The sequence below is a fragment of the Oncorhynchus masou genome, chromosome 30 (assembly GCF_036934945.1).
Source record: "Oncorhynchus masou masou isolate Uvic2021 chromosome 30, UVic_Omas_1.1, whole genome shotgun sequence".
Taxonomy (NCBI): domain Eukaryota; kingdom Metazoa; phylum Chordata; class Actinopteri; order Salmoniformes; family Salmonidae; genus Oncorhynchus; species Oncorhynchus masou.
The window spans coordinates 52,891,515-52,912,514 of NC_088241.1; the positions used below are offsets into that span (position 1 = coordinate 52,891,515).

A 21,000-nucleotide genomic window follows, 5' to 3' on the forward strand; every position below is an offset into this window, starting at 1 on the left:
AGATACAGGTGTCCTTCCTAACTCAGTTGCCGGGAAAGGAAGGAAAACGCTCAGGGATTTCAGCATGATGCCAATGGTGACTTTAAAACAGTTACAGAGTTTAATGGCTGTTATAGGAGAACTGAGGATGGATCAACTACATTGTAGTTACTCCACAATATTAACATAATTCAGAGAGTGAAAAGAAGGAAACCTGTACAGAATAAAAAAGATTCCAAAACATGCATCCTGTTTGCAACAAGGCACTAAAGTAATACTTTTTTTTAATTGTCAAAGCAATTTAATTTTTTTTCCTGAATACAAAACGTTGTGTTTGAGTCAAATCCAATACAGCACATTACTGAGTGCCACTCTCCGTATTTTGAAGGATAGTGGTTGCTGCCTCATGTTATGGGCATGCTTGTAATCGTTAAGGACTGAGGAGTTTTTCAGGATAAAAAAAGAAACGGAATGAAGCTAAGCACAGTCAAAATCCTAGAGGAAATCATTGTTCAATCTGCTTTCCACCAGACACTGGGAGCTTAATTCACCTTTCAGCAGGACAATAACCCAAACACAAACCCAAATCTACACTGGAGTTGCTTACCAAGAAGACAGTGAATGCTCCTGAGTGGCCAAGGTATATTTTCAGGCAGTTTTAAGTAAAAACTGTATGGCAAGACCTGAGAAATATTGTCTGGCATTGATCAACAACCAATTTGACAGAGCTTGAAGAATTTTGAAAAGAATAATGTGCAAATGTTGCTCAGTCCAGGAGTGGAAGGCTCTTCGAGACTTACCCAGAAAGACTCACATCTGTAATCACTGCCAGGGGATTCTAAAATGTATTGACTCAGGAGGTTAAATACACTACATGACCAAAAGTATGTGGGCACCTGCTTGCCGGGAAATCATTCCGAAATCATGGGCATTAATATGGAGTTGCCCCCCCCCCCCCCCTCCCCCTTGCTGCTATAATAGCGTCAACTCTTCTGGGAAGGCTTGCCACTAGATGTTGGAACATTGCTGCAGGGACTTGCTTCCATTCAGCCACAGGGGCATTAGTGAGGTCAGGCACTGATGTTGGGCGATTATGCCTGGTTTGCAGTCTGCGTTCCATTTCATCCCAAAGGTGTTTGATGGGGCTGAGGTCAGGGCTTTGTGCAGGCCAGTCAAGTTCTTCCACATTGAATTTGACAAACTATTTCTGTATGGACCTCGCTTTGTGCACGGGAGCATTGTCATGCTGAAACAGTAAAGGGCCTTCCCCAAAATATTACCACAAAGCTGGAAGCACAGAATTGTCTAGAATGTCATTGTATGCTGTAGTGTTAAGATTTCCCTTAACTGGAACTAGCCCAAACCATGTAAAACAGCCCCAGCCCATTATTCCTTTTCCACCAAACTTTACAGTTGGCACTATGCATTGGGGCAGGTAGAGTTCTCTTGGTATCTGCCAAACCCAGATTCGTCCGCCGGACTGCCAGATGGTGACGAGCCGTTCATCACTCCAGAGAACGCGTTTACACTGCTCCAGAGTCCAATGGCGGTGAGCTTTACACCACTCCAAGCATTGTATGGAGTGGTGTAAGGCTTGCCGTCATTGGACTCTAGAGCAGTGTAAACCCATTTCATGAAGCTTCAATGAACAGTTATTGTGCTGACGTTGCTTCCAGAGGCAGTTTGGAACTCGGTAGTGACTGTTGCAACCGAGGACAGACTATTTTTACGCACTCCCATTCTGTGAGCTGGTGTGGCCTACCACTTCGCGGCTGGGCCATTGTTGTTAGACGTTTCCACTTCACAATAACAACACTTACAGTTGACCGGGCAGCTCAACTGCCAATGTTGTTTATGGAGATTGCATGGCTGTGTGCTCAATTTTATACACCTATCATCAACGGGTGTTACTGAAATAACCAAATCCACTCATTTGAAGGGGTGTCCACATACATTTCTATGCATAGTGTATATGTGACCCGATTCATGAAACTAGACGTGTGTCGCAAGCCACGACTTCACAGGAGAGCCGTTTGAACGTAATTATTATTTTTTTACACAAAATGCATTTTTGAGCCCGAACACAGACAACCAAACACATTATCATTTGCACTGATCATTGCTATTATTGTTCTAGAACACACACACACACACCCAGGTCTGTGTCTGCGTATCCAGCCAGTGTGATATGAATTATAAATGTAGCCTAATAAAAAGAAAGAGAGAAGGCAGGTAGAAGCAGAAGAAAATGACTGGTGTTACAGCAGTGTATTGATCAGTGTGTATCAAAGGAGGATGTGAGACACCAGATTACCTGCTAGTCTGAGCATTAGGTAGTGTGTTAGAGTGTTATAGCCCGGGGCTCATCTTCCACTGCCAGATCACTGTAAATACAACACTGACAGAGAGCGGGAGTGTGTGCGTGTGTGCGTGTGTGCGTGCGTGCGTGCGTGTGTGCGTGTGTGCGTGTGTGTGTGTGTGTGTGTGTGTTTTGCATCACTGGATGGAAGTAAGGCAAAGGCCCATCTGTTTTTATAACTCCCTCAAAATAAAGAAGAAAGATACAACCCACTCAGCCAGGACACTAACTGGTTCTGGGTCTGTTCTGCTCCTACAGTCTCCATAGAAATTGACAATATTAAACCTTAATAACTGAAATAGCATTTTCTAGTTTCTGCATGTGTTGTTTGGGGTTACAGTACAAAGTCTGCTCTCCTAACCTTTGCCTGTGTGTTTGTAAACAGGAAAGCCTGTGCAGCATTAATTGCCCTCCCTGGATGGTCAGTGTGAGAGAGGTTATATTGAACTGATTCCTGATGAATGTGAATCAACCTGAGATGCATCTTTACTCGTTCTCTTTATATCGATTATTTAGATTCATAACAAACTTTTACCTTGAGATTCAGCAATCGAGCCAAGGTGGGCTGGAATAAAATAATGAAAATAAATCAAAGTCTGTTTGTGCATCGTAAAATATTTACAGGTTCCAGTTTCCTACGGCTGCAATTTAAACCGTTTGGATTCTGCAAAGCCATAAATGAATCATGGATTTATCAAGTGTTGATGTTTTAGTATTAATTTTCCCGTCCTTTTCTCTCCAGTCCTCCCACCACAATCACTGCGTATGTCACTAATAGCATCATACCCATTTCTCACCATTTTAAAATGCACACACATAAATGCAAGCAGACACATCCATGACACACAGGTGACCTGGAGTTTAGCTTTCCATATTGCATCCTGACTAAGTGGCAAAAACTGTCTAAAACAATGGTTTTAAACCCACAATGAATAGAAGGGGCGACAGAGGTTATCCGAAAATGTGTCTTTTAGGCAAATGCTGACTCGCTGAAAAACAGATGCATGAAAATGCAAGGCTATTCTGTTTCACAAAGAGCAAAAACCTTTATATGCTTTATAAACACACTATGCTAAACCTACTACATGGTGGACAATATGATTTTATTCCATGTAGATAGAAGAGAAAGAGAGAGGGAGAGAGAAAGACAGGGAAACAAAATGATTGAATGGATGGGTGCACACTTTGTGTGCTGTGTAAGGTGAGGAGTGCCATCTATTGACCGAAAGAGGAAGTGTTTCCTTTGTGTGACACAACAAAGCCCTGTTTTGACAGGGTTCATAGTGGCTAAATGTTTGTTCTCTGGCTTTGTGTGCCTTTAATGAGAAGCTACTTGCATTGTTCTCTTTTTAAATAATTTGACTGCATTTTATTTAGAGCTTTTTTTAATTTGCATCTAAGGTTCATTGCTCATCTCTTTGCTACGTACTACAATTTGTTCTTTAGGAATAATAGTCACATACTGTATAACCTTGAATAGTTGAAGAATGCATTATACATGAACCCGCACTTACGTTTTAATATAAAGATGATGGGTTATTAGTTGTGGCATATGAAAATGGTTTAGAATTTATAGAAGTAATTTTCAGGGGAAGTATGTATTAATGTTTCGACAGACAAACATCTTTCAAATGTGGTTTCATTTTGCCTCCTATGCGTTCATATTGTACTGCTCCCTGTTGAACTGAAGCCAATAGTTTTCATGATGTCTCTCTCTCTCTTTCTGTCTCTCTCTCTTTCTGTCTCTCTCCCTTTATCAGTGGAGGAGCTGTCATGTCGTGGAGAGGAGGTTTGGAGGTTGGAGGGGAGTGTGAGAGAAGGAAGACAGGCAGAGGAGAGGAGGAGGTAAGAAGGCAACACAGGGAATTAACACACTTCTTCAGGTCTCAGACAAGGTTACTCTACACGCCAGCAGTACTCATATTAGAGAATGTGCATCTTGGCCTGCACTGTACCGTGCCGTACATGAGGTCACCAAGTTCAAAGTTCACAGGTTGACCCGTGTCTCTTCAGCATTGTGATGACATCAGCATAAATGCAGCATGAAATGTCTGGTGTCTGTCTGTGGTTGTGGTCTAGATCTGCCAGTATGGTGACCTCATCACATTAATGCAGAATCCTCCCCCCACCCTCTCTCTGCCCCCGTCTCTCTCACCCCTTCTCTCTCTCTCTCCCCCTTCTCTCTCCCTCTCTCACCCCTTCTCTCTCCCTTTCTCTCGCTCTCTCCCTTTCTCTTTCTACTCTCTCTCTCCCTCTTTCGCGCTCTCTTTCTCTCCCTCTCTCTAAATTGTTAACATCCATATGGGCCAATAGCTAAGAGGAATCTGTATGAGAAAAGCGCTCCCAAATGGTCATTATTCAACTAAACATGAACATGATGCTAAATGGATTTCAGCTGTTTCTGGGAAGTTCCCCATCCCATCCTCCTTCTCTTCCCCTGATTCCCCCATTATCCCCTCTACCCTCTTCTCCACCCCTCTCTCTTCCGTCTTTTTTTATAGTGAACTGAGAAGACTGTCTTTGGGTTCTATAGCCAATTTTTAACACATATGTACAGCACTCCTGAATATACATTGAAGTTGGTGCATATTGAGACTGTACTGTGGATGTGTATATAGACTGTATATTTAGGTTTGCTATAGGATCTGTATATTTACTCGTCCTATATATTGTGTGTATATTTAGCTGTGTTGTGCCCAGTCGGTCTGCCAGTGGGGTCCATGGGGGCTCCGCTGGGGCTGCCTGCGCTGGGGCTGCTCTGGGGCTGCTCTGGGGATGGGGTTGGTCGGGAGCTTGAGGAAATGCTCATAATTTGTCGTATTGATCGAGTAACCACGGCAGCCAGTCTCTATTGAGGCAGAGCAGAAATAGACCCCCTATCGATCACATTCAGATTCCCCCCTGTTCTTACTGACACTATTCGGCCTAGTTCCAAATCAGTCCCTAGGCACTTCCCTGTGTCCTAGCCCCTTCCCTAAGCCCCCTACTACTGTGATGTTTACCTGTGTGTGTGTGTGTGTGTGTGTGTGTGTGTGTGTGTGTGTGTGTGTGTGTGTGTGTGTGTGTGTGTGTGTGTGTGTGTGTGTGTGTTGCAGGCTGACAGTGGAGAGTCTGGAGAGGCAGTCTGCAGAGCTGAGACTGGCCCTACAGCAGGCCATGGAGAACACACTCAACACACAGAGAGACAACCACACAACACAGGAACAAGTAAACACACACACCTCAACTTATATCCTTCTTTCTCTCCCGATTTCTGATTAGTCCTGTGAATTGATTAGCAGAGCATGGATTGTTTTATAAACCTAGAAAGGTACTTTGGAAGGGGCTGGGACACTGGGAAGGGGCTAGGACACTGGGAAGGGGCTAGGACACTGGGAAGGGGCTAGGAACTGATTTGGAGTGTCAGACACACTCTTTCTCTCTCTGATCAAATCAAACTTTTTTGTCACATGCGCCGAATGTTCATAGACCTTACCGTGAAATGCTTACTTACAAGCCATTAACCAACAGTGCAGTTCAAGAAGAGTTAAGAAAATATTTAACAAGTAGACCAAAATAGTAATAATAAAGTAAGTAATAATAAATAGTAACACAATAAGAATAACATTAACGAGGATATATACAGTACCAAGTACCAAGTCAGTGTGCGGGGCTACAGGTTAGTTGAGGTAATTTGTACACGTAGGTGGGGGTGAAGTGACTACATAGATAATAAGCAACCAGTAGCAGCGGCTTTCCTCTGACACCGCCTATTATATAGGTCCTGGAAGGGCAGGAAGCTTGGCCCCAGTGATGTACTGGGCCATTCGCACTACCCTCTGTAGCGCCTTACGGTCAGATGCCGAGCAGTTGCCATACCAGGCGGTGATGCAACCGGTCAGGATGCTCTCGATGGTGCAGCTGTAGAACGTTTTGAGGATCTGGGGGCCCAAGCCAAATATTTTCTGTCTCCTGAGAGGGAAAGGTTTCCTCTTCACGACTGTCTTGGTATGTTTGGACCATAATAGTTTGTTGGTGATGTGGACACCAAGGAACTTGAAACTCTTGTCCCGCTCTATTACTGCCCCGTCGATATTAATGGGGGCCTGTTCGGCTTGCCTTTTCCTGTAGTCCACGATCAGCTCCTTTGTCTTACTCACATTGAGGGAGAGGTTGTTGTCCTGGCACCACACTGCCAGTTCTCTGACCTTCTCCCTATAGGCCGTCTCATTGTTGTCAGTGATCAGATCGTACCACTGTGTGTCATCAGCAAACTTAATGATGGTGTTGGAGTTGTGTTTGGCCACACAGTTGTGGGTGAACAGGGAATAGAGAAGGGGACTAAGTACACACCCCTAAGGGGACCCAGTGTTGAGGATCAGCATGGCAGATGTGTTGTTGCCCACTCTTACTACCTGGGGGCGGCCTGTAAGGAAGTCTAGGATCCATTTGCAGAGGGAGGTGTTTAATCCCAGGGTCCTTAGATTAATGATGAGCTTCATGGGCACTATGGTGTTGAACACTAAGCTGTTGTCAATGAACAGCACTTCATGCCTACTGACGTGAGTGCCACGGGGCGGTAATCATTTAGGCAGGTTACCTTCACTTCCTTGGGCACAGGGACTATGGTGTCTGCTTGAAACATGTAGGTATTACAGACTCGGTCAGGGATAGGTTGAAAATGTCAGTGAAGACCCTTGCCAGTTGGTCCGCGCATGCTCTGAGTACACGTTCTGGTAATCCGTCTGGCCCCGCGGCTTTGTGAATGTTGAACTGTTTAAAGGTTTTGTTCACATCGGCTACTGAGAGCGTTATCACACAGTCATCCAGAACAGCTGGTGCTCTCGTTCATGCTTCAGTGTTGCTTGCCTCGAAGCAAGCATAAAATACATTTAGCTCATCTGGTAGGCTTGCATCACTGGGCAGCTCGTGTCTGGGTTTCCCTTTGTAGCCCATAATAGTTTTCAAGCCCTGCCACATCCGACGAGTGTCAGAGCCGGTGTAGTAGGATTCAATCTGAATCCTGTATTGACGTTTTGCTTGTTTGATGGTTCATCTGAGGACATAGGGATTTCTTATAAGCGTCCGGATCCCGCTCCTTTAAAGCAGCAGCTCTAGCGTTTAGCTCGATGCGGATGTTGCCTGTCATCCATGGCTTCTGGTTGGGATATGTACGTACAGTCACTCTGGGGACGTCGTCGTCAATGCACTTATTGATGAAGCCGATGACTGAGGTGGTGTACTCCTCAATGCCATTGGATGAATCCTGGAACATATTCCAGTCTGTGCTAGCAAAACAGTCCTGTAGTGTAGCATCTGCCTCATCTGACCACTTCCGTATTGAGTGAGTCACTGGTACTTCCTGCTTTAGTTTTTGCTTGTAAGCAGGAATCAGGAGGATAGAATTATGATCAGATTTGCCAAATGTAGTGGGTGGGGGAGAGCTTTGTATGCATATCTGTGTGTGATGTAAAGGTGGTCTAGGATTTTTTTTTCTCTGGTTGCACGTGACATGCTGGTAAAAATTTGGTAGAACTGATTTAAGTTTGCCTGCCTTAAAGTCCCTGGCCACTAGGAGTGCCGCCTCTGGGTGAGCATTTTCTTCTTTGCTTATGGCCTTATAGAGTTGGTTGAGAGCGGTCTTAGTGCCAGCTTCTTTCTGTGGTGGTAAATAGACGGCTATGAATAATATAGATGAGAATTCTCTTGGTAGATAGTGTGGTCTACAGCTTATCATAAGGTACTCTACCTCAGGCGAGCTAAACCTCAAGTCTTCTTTAATATTAGACATTGCGCATCATCTGTTATTGATAAATAGACACACACCCCCACCCCTCGTCTTACCAGAGGTATCGTCTCTCTTCTGCCGGTGCATGAAAAATCCCGCTAGCATTATATTGTCCGTATCGTTGTTCAGCGATGTCTCGGTGAAACATAAGATGTTACAGTTTTTAATGTCCCCTTGGTAGGATAATCTTAATCGTAGGTCATCAATTTTCTTTTGTAATGATTGCACGTTAGCAAGAAGAATGGATGGCATTGGGAGTCTATTAGCTCGTCTACGGATTCTCAGAAGGCCGCCCCATCTGCAGCCCCTTTTCCTGCGTCTTTTCTTCACGCAAAAGGAGGGGATCTGGGCCTGTTCCAGGGAAAACAGGATATCCTTCTCGTCGGACTTGTTATAGGAAAAAGTTTCTTCCAGTTCTCATCCTCCTGTCAGTGTAAAGTTGGAATGTTGAATCATTCATTCTGTAGGCTAAATTATGTACCACACAGATCAGTTTTCAGTTTTTTTTTTCAATGTATTGAACTAAAGTGTTTTTAAAAGCCAAAGCTGTACACGCACACGCACATCAATGGTTGTGTCTCTGCATGGGTCCAGTTCCAATCAAAGCCCTGAGGTGTTCAGTGAAGATGTTTCTGCAGCCATCTTCAAACACATCCCCATAACTGATTAGACCGGTCACACTGACACAGAGCTGATCAGAGTCATTCATGCTGTTTTTGACAGCATTAGTGATGGTATGTGTACGTGTGTGTGTTTAAGTGTTTTAATGAGAGTCTAAAGTGAACTTTTTTGCTAGTTAGCGTTAGCCGCTCGTTAGTGTGTCAAACTTTTATTTCCTCCGCCTCCAGCAGGCCAGTATAAATATGGCCTCCTCTGATGTCACAGATGTTGTGTTTACTGTAAATATCAGTTCACTATCTGAAAAGTTTAGGTCTAATTTTAATTGAGTAATTAAGTCAGCGAGAGAAAGTGCAGATTGAAGGTAGGCAGTATGGAGGATCATATGGCAGAGGATTCTGAAAAGGCTTGTGTTGTCATCAGTGTGTGTGCATGTGTTTGTGTGCGTGCGTGTGTGTGTTCTTGCGTTTATATGTGTCCACTGTCCAGGTGATGGATCCTTCTGGTTAAGCCTAATGAGGTGTTCTGATGAATCAGGATGAAATGGTGTCTGAAACGGCCTCATCTGCTGCCCAGACCCCTTCAGATATATTACCTGATGGACAACCAGACCCCTTCAGATATATTACCTGATGGACAACCAGACCCCTTCAGATATATTACCTGATGGACAACCAGACCCCTTCAGATATATTACCTGATGGACAACCAGACCCCTTCAGATATATTACCTGATGGACAACCAGACCCCTTCAGATATATTACCTGATGGACAACCAGACCCCTTCAGATATATTACCTGATGGACAACCAGACCCCTTCAGATATATTACCTGATGGACAACCAGAACTCTGCTGCCCAGACCCCTTCAGATATATTACCTGATGGACAACCAGAACTCTTCAGATATATTACCTGATGAACAACCAGAACTCTTCAGATATATTACCTGATGGACAACCAGAACTCTTCAGATATATTACCTGATGGACAACCAGAATTCTTCAGATATATTACCTGATGGACAACCAGAACTCTTCAGATATATTACCTGATGGACAACCAGAACTCTTCAGATATATTACCTGATGGACAACCAGAACTCTTCAGATATATTACCTGATGGACAACCAGAACTCTTCAGATATATTACCTGATGGACAACCAGAACTCTTCAGATATATTACCTGATGGACAACCAGACCCCTTCAGATATATTACCTGATGGACAACCAGAACTCTTCAGATATATTACCTGATGGACAACCAGACCCCTTCAGATATATTACCTGATGGACAACCAGAACTCTTCAGATATATTACCTGATGGACAACCAGACCCCTTCAGATATATTACCTGATGGACAACCAGACCCCTTCAGATATATTACCTGATGGACAACCAGACCCCTTCAGATATATTACCTGATGGACAACCAGAACTCTTCAGATATATTACCTGATGGACAACCAGATCTCTTCAGACATATTACCTGATGGACAACCAGAACTCTTCAGATATATTACCTGATGGACAACCAGAACTCTTCAGATATATTACCTGATGGACAACCAGACCCCTTCAGATATATTACCTGATGAACAACCAGAACTCTTCAGATATATTACCTGATGGACAACCAGAACTCTTCAGATATATTACCTGATGGACAACCAGAACTCTGCTGCCCAGACCCCTTCAGATATATTACCTGATGGACAACCAGAACTCTTCAGATATATTACCTGATGGACAACCAGATCTCTTCAGATATATTACCTGATGGACAACCAGAACTCTTCAGATATATTACCTGATGGACAACCAGAACTCTGCTGCCCAGACCCCTTCAGATATATTACCTGATGAACAACCAGAACTCTTCAGATATATTACCTGATGGACAACCAGAACTCTTCAGATATATTACCTGATGGACAACCAGATCTCTTCAGACATGTTACCTGATGAACAACCATAAGTGGCACTGAGTGGCGATAAATTGTTTTAGAATTACTTCTGCAAGATGACCATTTCTTTGCCAGAAAATAAGTTATTTGGTGCACATGTGTGTGCATGTTAGCTCGTGTGTGTGTGCGTGTGTTCATGTGTTGTATACAGTAGTATTTATCTTAGTCTTACTTAGATCTGTCACAGACAGATGGCCTTGCTAAAGCCCTGCAGTAGAAACAGTAGTTAGAGGGTTAAAGGATGCTATCTGGTGTAATGAGAGAACCTCTAGTGTGTACTGAAACAGATCGGCCTTGTTTTGTGTGTGTGTGTGTGTGTGTGTGTGTGTGTGTGTGTGTGTGTGTGTGTGTGTGTGTGTGTGTGTGTGTGTGTGTGTGTGTGTGTGTGTGTGTGTGTGTGTGTGTGTGTGGCCTCTCCTTCTATCTCCATCCCACACAGCTCATTAGACAAGAATCCTGTGCTTCATTTGAGAGAGGTGACGGTTGGACAGGCAAACTGGCCACTGTCTGACACATACACACGTACGTATCTCACTCTGATCATAGGAAATTGAGACCTGGACACTAAGTCTTTGGGGGAAAAGAGATGTGTAAAAGGTGCGTGTTCTTACCTATTTGACCCAGGATTGATCTGTGCTAGCATGGACAGATTCTAATTTCACCACCCCTATCTTTTCACGAGTCCCTCCCTCTGACCCCAGCCATTTTTACACACCATCAGTGTTGGCGCTGGAGCGTCTTCTAGAAAGACGCTGTAGCGGGACCTAACTAACATATACTGTATGTCCGAGACAAAACCTTGAAGAAAAGTTCAAAACAAACCATCCAACTATTGATGTTATAATTTCTAGGGCTTTTTCTCAGGACTGTATGGCTGTTCCCTGTGCCAGCTCAGCTCCATCGGCGAGTTCTCTTTTTCTGCCATATATTTGCGAATCATTCTGATGAGGCTATGTGTCAGAGCAGATGTAATGAAGAAAGCCATCAGAGTCATTAATATGGCTTATCTGATCTGCTGTGGCTCACTGGCCAAACCAATGTAGGGACATGTCATCAGCATTAAGCAGAGGAGGACTCACATGCACGTACGCGCACGCACGCACACACACACACACACACTCATCATGATCATCACCATTAAGTAATCAGCTCAGAGTGAGACATGCTCAGGAATTCAACCCTACACACACACACCAGATATATAATTCAGATCTCTTAGTGATGAGTATACATATTTAACTGATGTCAGCTCTGCTGGGGGGTTTTAATTGAAGAGAAAGTTTTTATAAAATTAATGTTTTATAAAAATGTGTTTAACAATAAATGTCTTCATTAATTTGATGAAGGTATCTGCTAAAATGAGCTGAGTGGTTTAAGTCTAATGGATGAAGGGTCCTCTCTGGTGTTGTTCTATCCACAGGACAGGGTTTAGAGGTTGATTATCTCTGGTGTTGTTCTATCCACAGGACAGGGTTTAGGGGTTGATTATCTCTGGTGTTGTTCTATCCACAGGACGGGGCTTAGAGGTTGAATATCTCTGCAACAAAGGCTCAATTGGCATGGGATAGCTTGTTTTATTTGTGGTGGATGAGGTGAATTTCTTTGATCACCAGGTTGAAAAGTGTTATATAAATCCAAGCCATTGATGTTGGTTGTGTCTCTGGGCCTGTCTGAATCCCTGCACTTGCGCTCTAAATAATACTCTGATTGGGTATGCAAAAATATCAACTTTAGTAGTATATGAAATTGAAAAATGTTTGTATGCTTTAAATGCCAGGATCATACTCATTTTGGCTTTTCATCCAGTATGAATTTGCTGCATGCTATTGTGGAAGAGTAGCATCTGTTAATAAGACCCAGGTGTGTTTGTCAACAGCTGCTGATCATAGAAGGGGATGGGCTGTACCACAATGAACGGATGTCGGAAAAACACCCAATTTAAGCATTAGTTGACTTATTCTCTGTGTGAACCCTTGTAGAATGTTGATATTTGTTGCTTACTGCTAACATTTCTACTAAATAATAGGTTCTAAATAGTATGTAGTATGATTAGTACACAGTATGTAACCTAGTTTTAGTAAGTAGTAGACAAGACGGACTACGTACTGTAGGCCCATCGCACTTAACCTCCATTGGCATGGTCGGTGTGAACAGTTAGTTTCTCCCCTCCCCCCAGCCTAGGAACCATCATTTAAAAAAAACTTGAAATGGACCAAAATACATAATGTAGCAAATGCAGTTCTTAAATATACTTTAGTTCACCTGCATGTGGTGTCTACTCTGATCCAGCTAAGGCCTTAAAAGCAACCTTCATATTTCAAAAGGGTTCTTCTCGTGATCTTAGACTTTTAGAGTTAGTGTGTGGATTCCTCTCCTACCCAACCACCTACTCAGTGAGTATGTTTACATGCAGATCAATAATTGGATATTAAACTGATTATGGCAGTAGGCTGAGTATGGTAATAGTCATGTAAACACTTTACTCTGCTTAACTTAATCGGCAAAAGGTCAAAATCAAAGTAAGTAAACGCTGATTAAAACATCTGGTTTTCTGTGCAGTCTTTCAAATTATTAATTGGAGAAATAGTTCTCACCTACAGACTTTATATGTCCGAAATCAGAATCAAATAGGCTTCGCAAAAATAACGTTCGCTGTGGTAGAACGTTTGTTTTGATTGGCGATGTTCTGCATTTATTGAAGTCCCATCAGTAGTCTGATTTCAGATGTGTCCGTGTGCAAAAAGGATTATAAGGGAAACCCTTCTTCTTGCTAAGCATGTAAACATTTTAAACAAACTATTATATTAATCTGACTATCCACAAGAATCCTATTATTGTGTGCATGTAACCGTACTCAGTGTGAGGATTTACCAAAACACCTCTCTCAAGGCCTACCTTTCACAACACATTCTATTTGTTCTTGTGTGTGTGTATGATTTTTTGTGTCTTTTTTCCCCGATGAGACCACCATCACTGCCAATACCCCCCTGAAAACATGTGAGTAGAAAAAAACAATCTAAATGTTAAACAGGTTCCCATCTCGTGTGCGTTCACCCCCCCTCCACCTCTCTCTCTCCTTTCTCTTCCCTCCTCTTTTTCCCCCTTTCTCTCTCGCTCCCTTTCTCTCTCGTTCTTCATCATCATCCCCTGACACCGGTGGAAACAAAGGATCCGTGTGTAATTTAGTCTTAATCATAACACCGTCCCTTCACAGCCATCCAGCCAGTCAGAGCGAGACCGCACACATCAGCCAGCCAGGAGAGAGATGCTCATGTGAAACCGGTCTCTTTATGACTGGTAGGTAATTACTGTCATTAGAACACTCCAGAGTGTGTGTGGACGTGCTGTATAATTGATCGTGAATTAATGTGTGGCAGGCAGTGGATATGAGGGATCCTTCAGCGCTCAGGGAGAAGGGTCTGCTGTCATGCCTGGAGTTCTTGGTGCTACAGTGTATGTGTTAGAAACACAGAACCCCAAAACAGACTCTGCCAGAGTGAGGGGGGGGCCCCAACATTTCTCGGCCCAAAATCTGTTTTTGTATGGGGGGCAATGAGAGAGTGTCGATTTTAGTCAGGATAAACATGAATTGCTATTTTGATATGTGAGGCTGAAATGATCTAATAGAAGTTTGGTAATGCTTAGGTTGTTACCACTGTACTGATGTATAAGTGTGATGCGCGTGATATCCCAGCAACTTGGAGAAAAACACTTCATATCGGAGTTGTCCCTGTTGAAATTTGAATATTCATGAGGCTGAGATAGCATCTCACTCTCCATTGAATACTGACAGTTGACATCAACACCCCTCATCAAATATTCAAAAAAGTATTCAAATAACGAGATGTATCCCTCAATGCAAAGAGAGGAGTAGGCGGGTGCTTGACAGCCCACCGTTCTGCTCTGGACGACAAATCCCGGTAACACTTTACTTGGCACCCAGCGTCATAACATGTCATGACATGGTCATAACCATAACAACTGACATGACTTGTAATAACCTGTCATAATATGGTCAGAACATTGTCATGACCCATACACCTGTTGTGACATATATTGCATTATTTTATGGATGGTTGTGACACCTACATAAGAGTGTCAACCCTGCCAAGAAGTTTCCTTTCGTTTAAAAGGTCCTTTCTTAGGTCCTTTGTTGTACAACAGTGTGGTCTACAACAGGTCTAAATATATGTGACGGTGTGGTCTACAACAGGTCTAAATATATGTGACGGTGTGGTCTACAACAGGTCTAAATATATGTGACGGTGTGGTCTACAACAGGTCTAAATATATGTGACGGTGTGGTCTACAACAGGTCTAAATATATGTGACAGTGTGGTCTACAACAGGTCTAAATATATGTGACAGTGTGGTCTACAACAGGTCTAAATATATGTGACAGTGTGGTCTACAACAGGTCTAAATATATGTGACAGTGTTACTATAACAGGTCTAAATATATGTGACAGTGTGGTCTACAACAGGTCTAAATATATGTGACAGTGTTACTATAACAGGTCTAAATATATGTGACAGTGTGGTCTACAACAGGTCTAAATATATGTGACAGTGTGGTCTACAACAGGTCTAAATATATGTGACAGTGTGGTCTACAACAGGTCTAAATATATGTGACAGTGTGGTCTACAACAGGTCTAAATATATGTGACAGTGTGGTCTACAACAGGTCTAAATATATGTGACAGTGTGGTCTACAACAGGTCTAAATATATGTGACAGTGTGGTCTACAACAGGTCTAAATATATGTGACAGTGTGGTCTACAACAGGTCTAAATATATGTGACAGTGTGGTCTACAACAGGTCTAAATATATGTGACAGTGTGGTCTACAACAGGTCTAAATATATGTGACAGTGTGGTCTACAACAGGTCTAAATATATGTGACAGTGTGGTCTACAACAGGTCTAAATATATGTGACAGTGTGGTCTACAACAGGTCTAAATATATGTGACAGTGTGGTCTATAACAGGTCTAAATATATGTGACGGTGTGGTCTATAACAGGTCTAAATATATGTGATGGTGTGGTCTACAACAGGTCTAAATATATGTAACGGTGTGGTCTACAACAGGTCTAAATATATGCGACGGTGTGGTCTACAACAGGTCTAAATATATGTGACGGTGTGGTCTACAACAGGTCTAAATATATGTGACGGTGTGGTCTACAACAGGTCTAAATATATGTGACAGTGTGGTCTACAACAGGTCTAAATATATGTGACAGTGTGGTCTACAACAGGTCTAAATATATGTGACAGTGTGGTCTACAACAGGTCTAAATATATGTGACAGTGTGGTCTACAACAGGTCTAAATATATGTGACAGTGTGGTCTACAACAGGTCTAAATATATGTGACAGTGTGGTCTACAACAGGTCTAAATATATGTGACAGTGTGGTCTACAACAGGTCTAAATATATGTGACAGTGTGGTCTATAACAGTGTGGTCTACAACAGGTCTAAATATATGTGACAGTGTGGTCTATAACAGGTCTAAATATATGTGACAGTTTTTTTAGAATGTATATTTATCAAAGTTTTGAATCCGGCGTTGTTTTGCGTGTCAATTCATAAACCATGTGCCATGGAATGGGTACATTGAAAATCTGTTCCCAACTATTTTGCAATTCATATGGCACAGCTGTCAGTTTTTTGGTCCTTAAATGTAATTGGTATATGTTTTTATTTATCACACTTTTCTTTAACCATTTATGTTCTTTAATACAGGGCCGACATACAAGTTCTTTACTTTTTTCCCTTCTACTTGCCTCTTCCATTGTGGTAATGCTGCAATTAGTTGGTTGTAATTTGGGGTAGAGCAGACATTTCCATATGTCTGTTTGCTGCAAGTGGGACATAACTCCACCAGTCCTATTTATATCATTCACAAAAAGTATACCTTTTTTAAACATTTCATCGGGGGGAAAAAACGTGTTTTTTAATAAATTAGTATATTTGAGTTTAACCACAAAATTTGTTGTATTATTTGTTCTGTATTTTCAGGTGGATTCAACTGAAACATTGTTGTTAGGGCAGAGACACAAGCATCTGGTCATTTTATCCATATCTCTGGTTCTGTTAGGGAAGGACAGTGCTGTACACACACACATGAAAGAAGGAGAGGATTTGTAAATAAACTATAACATGTTTAAAAAATGACTTAAGAGAGAAAAACAGGGGACATGCTTTAAAGCAGAGCAAAACAGGGAGTTGCTAGCTAAGATTGTTCAACATCAGACATTTTGTTTGTGTTGCCAATATGAACACAACCCTGACATTGCTTATCTCGCTCTCCTTCCACAGGTGAAGACATTGGAGGAGGAGAACAACTCATTGACCAATCAGGTGAGGACTTTGGAGGAGAAGTACAGCTCGTTGACCACTCAGCTGCTGAGGTCACAGAGCCGGGGCCAAGACGACGTCCAGCGGCTAGCCAATCAGGAGGAGCGTCTGGTCGTACTGAGGACAGAGTCAGAGACGCTACAGGAGAAGTACAGCAGCAAGGTGAAGGAGGTGAGACAATATTCACCATTTCATTTAACATATTTACTCTATTTAATAATACTGTCCTTCATTGGTGTTGAATGAGGTGAGCTTCCCCCTTTATGTGTCTAGAAAAAGCGCTATTGAAGTCCAATCAATTATTGGTATAATGAATGATATATTACACAGGTACTATTCACTACTGTATGATAATGACATTACTATCATCAGGATGCAGCGGTTAGAATTGTCATCACTTGATGTTGCTGATACTAAAATATCAACAATACAAGAGAGAGTCATCTGGCTTTTGTAATGCTTATTTATTGGTTAGATAGGAACATTGGGGTGTTTAACCCCAGAACGGTTCACATCAGAAAGTTTAGTTCATTACAGCATTACATCATTGTGCTGTATTCACACAGGGAAGAGCAGGAAGCCACTGAAGGTGTTGTGGTTATTACTATTATTCCAGAGTCCACGGCCTGCAGAGAGACGCATGTAGACCACATCTCCCTCATCCAGCTCTAGAGACAAAGCATTAGATATCTACTCATAATACTGATCATTGGTGTCGTTATTAAACATCCATCTCTTGTCATTGTGGTAAGGGTAAACAGCCATGGCTTTCCCAGTGCGGTTTTCAAAGGCGGTGAACCTGAAGTAGTAGACTCCTCTCACTGGTGCTGTGATGATACCGGTATCAGAGGAGAAGCAGGGAGTGATCATCACTGTCCATCTCTCAGACACCGTTAGTAATACTGGACTGTAGTCTGATTCAGTGTGTGTTGGATTAGTGTGGTCAGTACTTGTAGTTGTGTTGTAGGCCCTGCCAGTGTTGGTGAAGACTTTACAGTAGATCAGTGTGGTGTCAGTATTCAAGGGTCCTACCCCTCCTGAATGAGTCAGAGAGGCCACTTTTGTCTATGAACACAGGAAGAAAACACAAGAGTCTAAGGCTTCAGTCTCACACGGTTTACTTGTTTAATTGATATTCATTGTGATTTGTTCTGTAGTACCAAACTATTATTGACTTATTCCACATGTTGTTGTTACAGCCTGAATTCAGAATGGATTAAATATATTATATGTTCTAATCCATCTACACACAATACCCCATAATGACAAACGTAAAACATGTTTTTAGAAAATGTAGCAAATGTATTGAAAATTAACTAGGAAATATCTAATTTCCGTAAGTATTAACACCCCTGAGTCAATAACTGTTAGAATAGCCTTTGGCAGCGATTACAGCGATTAGAGTCTTTCTGGGTAGGCCTCTAAGAGCTTTGTACATCTGGATTGTACAATATTTGCACATTATATATTTTTTAATTCTTCAAGCTCTGTCAAAATGGTTGTTGATCATTGCTAGACAGCCATTTTTTAAGTCTTGCCATAGATTTTCAAGCCAATTTAAGTCACAAAACTGTAACTAGGCGACTCAGGAACATTCAATGTTGTCTTGGTAAGCAACTCCAGTGTATATTTGGCTTTGTGTTTTAGGTTATTGTCCTGCTGAAATGTGAATGTGTCTCCCAGTGTCTGTTGGACAGCAGACTGAACCAGGTTTTCCTCCAGGATTTTGCCTGTGCTTAGCGCTATTCATTTCTTTCTATCCTAAAAAACACCCTAGTCCTTGCCGATGACAAGTATACCCATAAGATGATGCAGCCAGCACCGTGCTTGAAGATATGAAGAGTGGTGTGTTGGATTTGCCCCAAACATAATGTTTTCTATTCATCACATGAAGTACATTTCTTTGCCACATTTGTTTGTTTTACTTTCGTGCCTCATTGCAAACAGGTTGCATGTTTTGGACTAGTTTTATTCTGTACAGGCTTAATTCTTTTCACTCTGTCATTTAGGTTAGTATTGTGGTGTAACTACAATGTAGTCACCAAACATAGCCTGGTTCCTCTCTAGGTTTCTTCCTAGGTTTTGACCTTTCTAGGGAGTTTTTCCCAGCCACCGTGCTTCTACACCTGCATTGCTTGCTGTTTGGGGTTTTAGGCTGGGTTTCTGTACAGCACTTTGAGATATCAGCTGATGTACGAAGGGCTATATAAATACATTTGATTTGATTTGATTTTGTTGATCCATCCTGAGTTTTCTCCTATCAGAGCCATTAAGCCCTGTAACAGTTTTAAAGCCATCATTGGCCTCATGGTGAAATCCCTGAGCGGTGTCCTTCTTATCCGGCACCTGAGTTAGGAAGGACTGCTGTATATTTTGTAGTGACTAGGTGTATTGATACACCATCCAAAGTGTCATTAATAACGTCACCATGCTCAAAGGGATATTCAATGTCTGTTTTTTTTTTACCCATTTACCAATAGGTGCTCTTCTTTGCAAGGCACTGGAAAACCTCCCTGGTCTTTGTGTTTGAATTGTATGTGTGTGGTACAGAGATGAGGTAGTCATTCAAAAATCATGTTAAAAGCTATTATTGCACAGTCCATGAAAGTTATTATGTGACTTGTTAAGTACATTTTTACTCATTAACTTATTTAGGCTTGCCATAACAAAGGGGTTGAATACTTGACTCAAGACATTTCAGCTTTCATTTTTTTAAATTAATGAGTATTTTAACAAATGAACATAATACCACTTTGACGTTATGGGGTATTGTGTGTAGGCCAGTATCACAATCTCTCAATTGAATCCATTTTAAATTCAGGCTGTAAAGGGGTGTGAATACTTTCTGAAGCTACTGTATGATTTGTAAGAGATTGTCTTATGGTTCTGATCTAGTCCATTGATTCTACTTGTCACAGAGTATGTGTGGCCTGTCAGGCTGGGTATGTGTGTACTTTGTGTCATTTTCAGATCAAACTGCACCCAGATTAATTTTGTTATTTTATTTAGTGTTGACTTTGTCTAACCACATAAGATCTGGAAGAAACCATGTAGTCTGACAATAAATGAAAGATGAATAAATCCTAAAGAATTTTGAGATCCCACTATAAAGTATGTGTACGAAGATTTCCAGTGTGAAACTTTTTTTGTAAAGTTTGCATTCTCTGTCTTCAGCTCCTCCACCTCTGTCACGTTGTATAAATGATAGGAGACAGCTGCAGGAATACGTAATAGAGGGTTTTAATACTCCACCCCAAAAATACAACATGCCATGAAAAGGCACGGGGACAAAGCCCAAAACAAACACGGATACAAAAACACAGGGATGTAACCTAAACAAAAGAGCGAGGTCAAACCTCTAATAAATGCACGGGATGAGACCCGCAATAACAAGTGCACAACAATACACGGGACGAGACCCGTAAATAAGCACAAAAGCCGAAACTACAAAGCACAGGTACTCACAAGACCAACGGACATGGGAACAATAATGCACCAGAACACTGGTGAACAGAGGGCACATATATACAATTACTAATCAGGGGGAATGGGGACCAGGCGTGTGTAATGAAACAGTTCAGTGACGCCTAGAGGCCGGTGACGTAGACCTCCGCAGCTGGTGCACGGAATGAGCAGCGATACTGGGGGAATCCGTGACAACAACCTTCAGACTGGCTGTCACTCTCGCCCCCATGGCTGACAGTTCAGCTGCTTGTCCTGGAATTATCTGTAGATCTTTTACTGTACTGACTTCACAATGAACCAAGCAAATGTTAATGTTTCTTCTACATAATGAGGCTTTACCTATATTGTCTTTTTCTGCTCCTCCACCTTGTTCTTCTGGAGCTGCAGTTCAGTAGTGGTGATGCTCAGCTCCTCTCTAAGAGCTGTCACCTCCTTTTTCTGCTCCTCCACCTTGTTCTTCTGGAGCTGCTG

General features: G+C 42.1%; 1 protein-coding gene across 2 annotated transcripts in view; it reads left to right on the plus strand.

The window, feature by feature from the left end:
* Nucleotides 1-21,000, plus strand: part of LOC135522745 (trichohyalin-like) — a 152,645-nt gene that overhangs the window by 99,327 nt on the left and 32,318 nt on the right. For both annotated transcript variants that reach the window (XM_064949291.1, XM_064949292.1), the window contains 3 exons: nucleotides 4,099-4,183; nucleotides 5,434-5,545; nucleotides 17,026-17,235. In XM_064949291.1, the coding sequence (XP_064805363.1) occupies nucleotides 4,099-4,183; nucleotides 5,434-5,545; nucleotides 17,026-17,235 (407 nt within the window). The remainder of the gene's footprint in view (nucleotides 1-4,098; nucleotides 4,184-5,433; nucleotides 5,546-17,025; nucleotides 17,236-21,000) is intronic.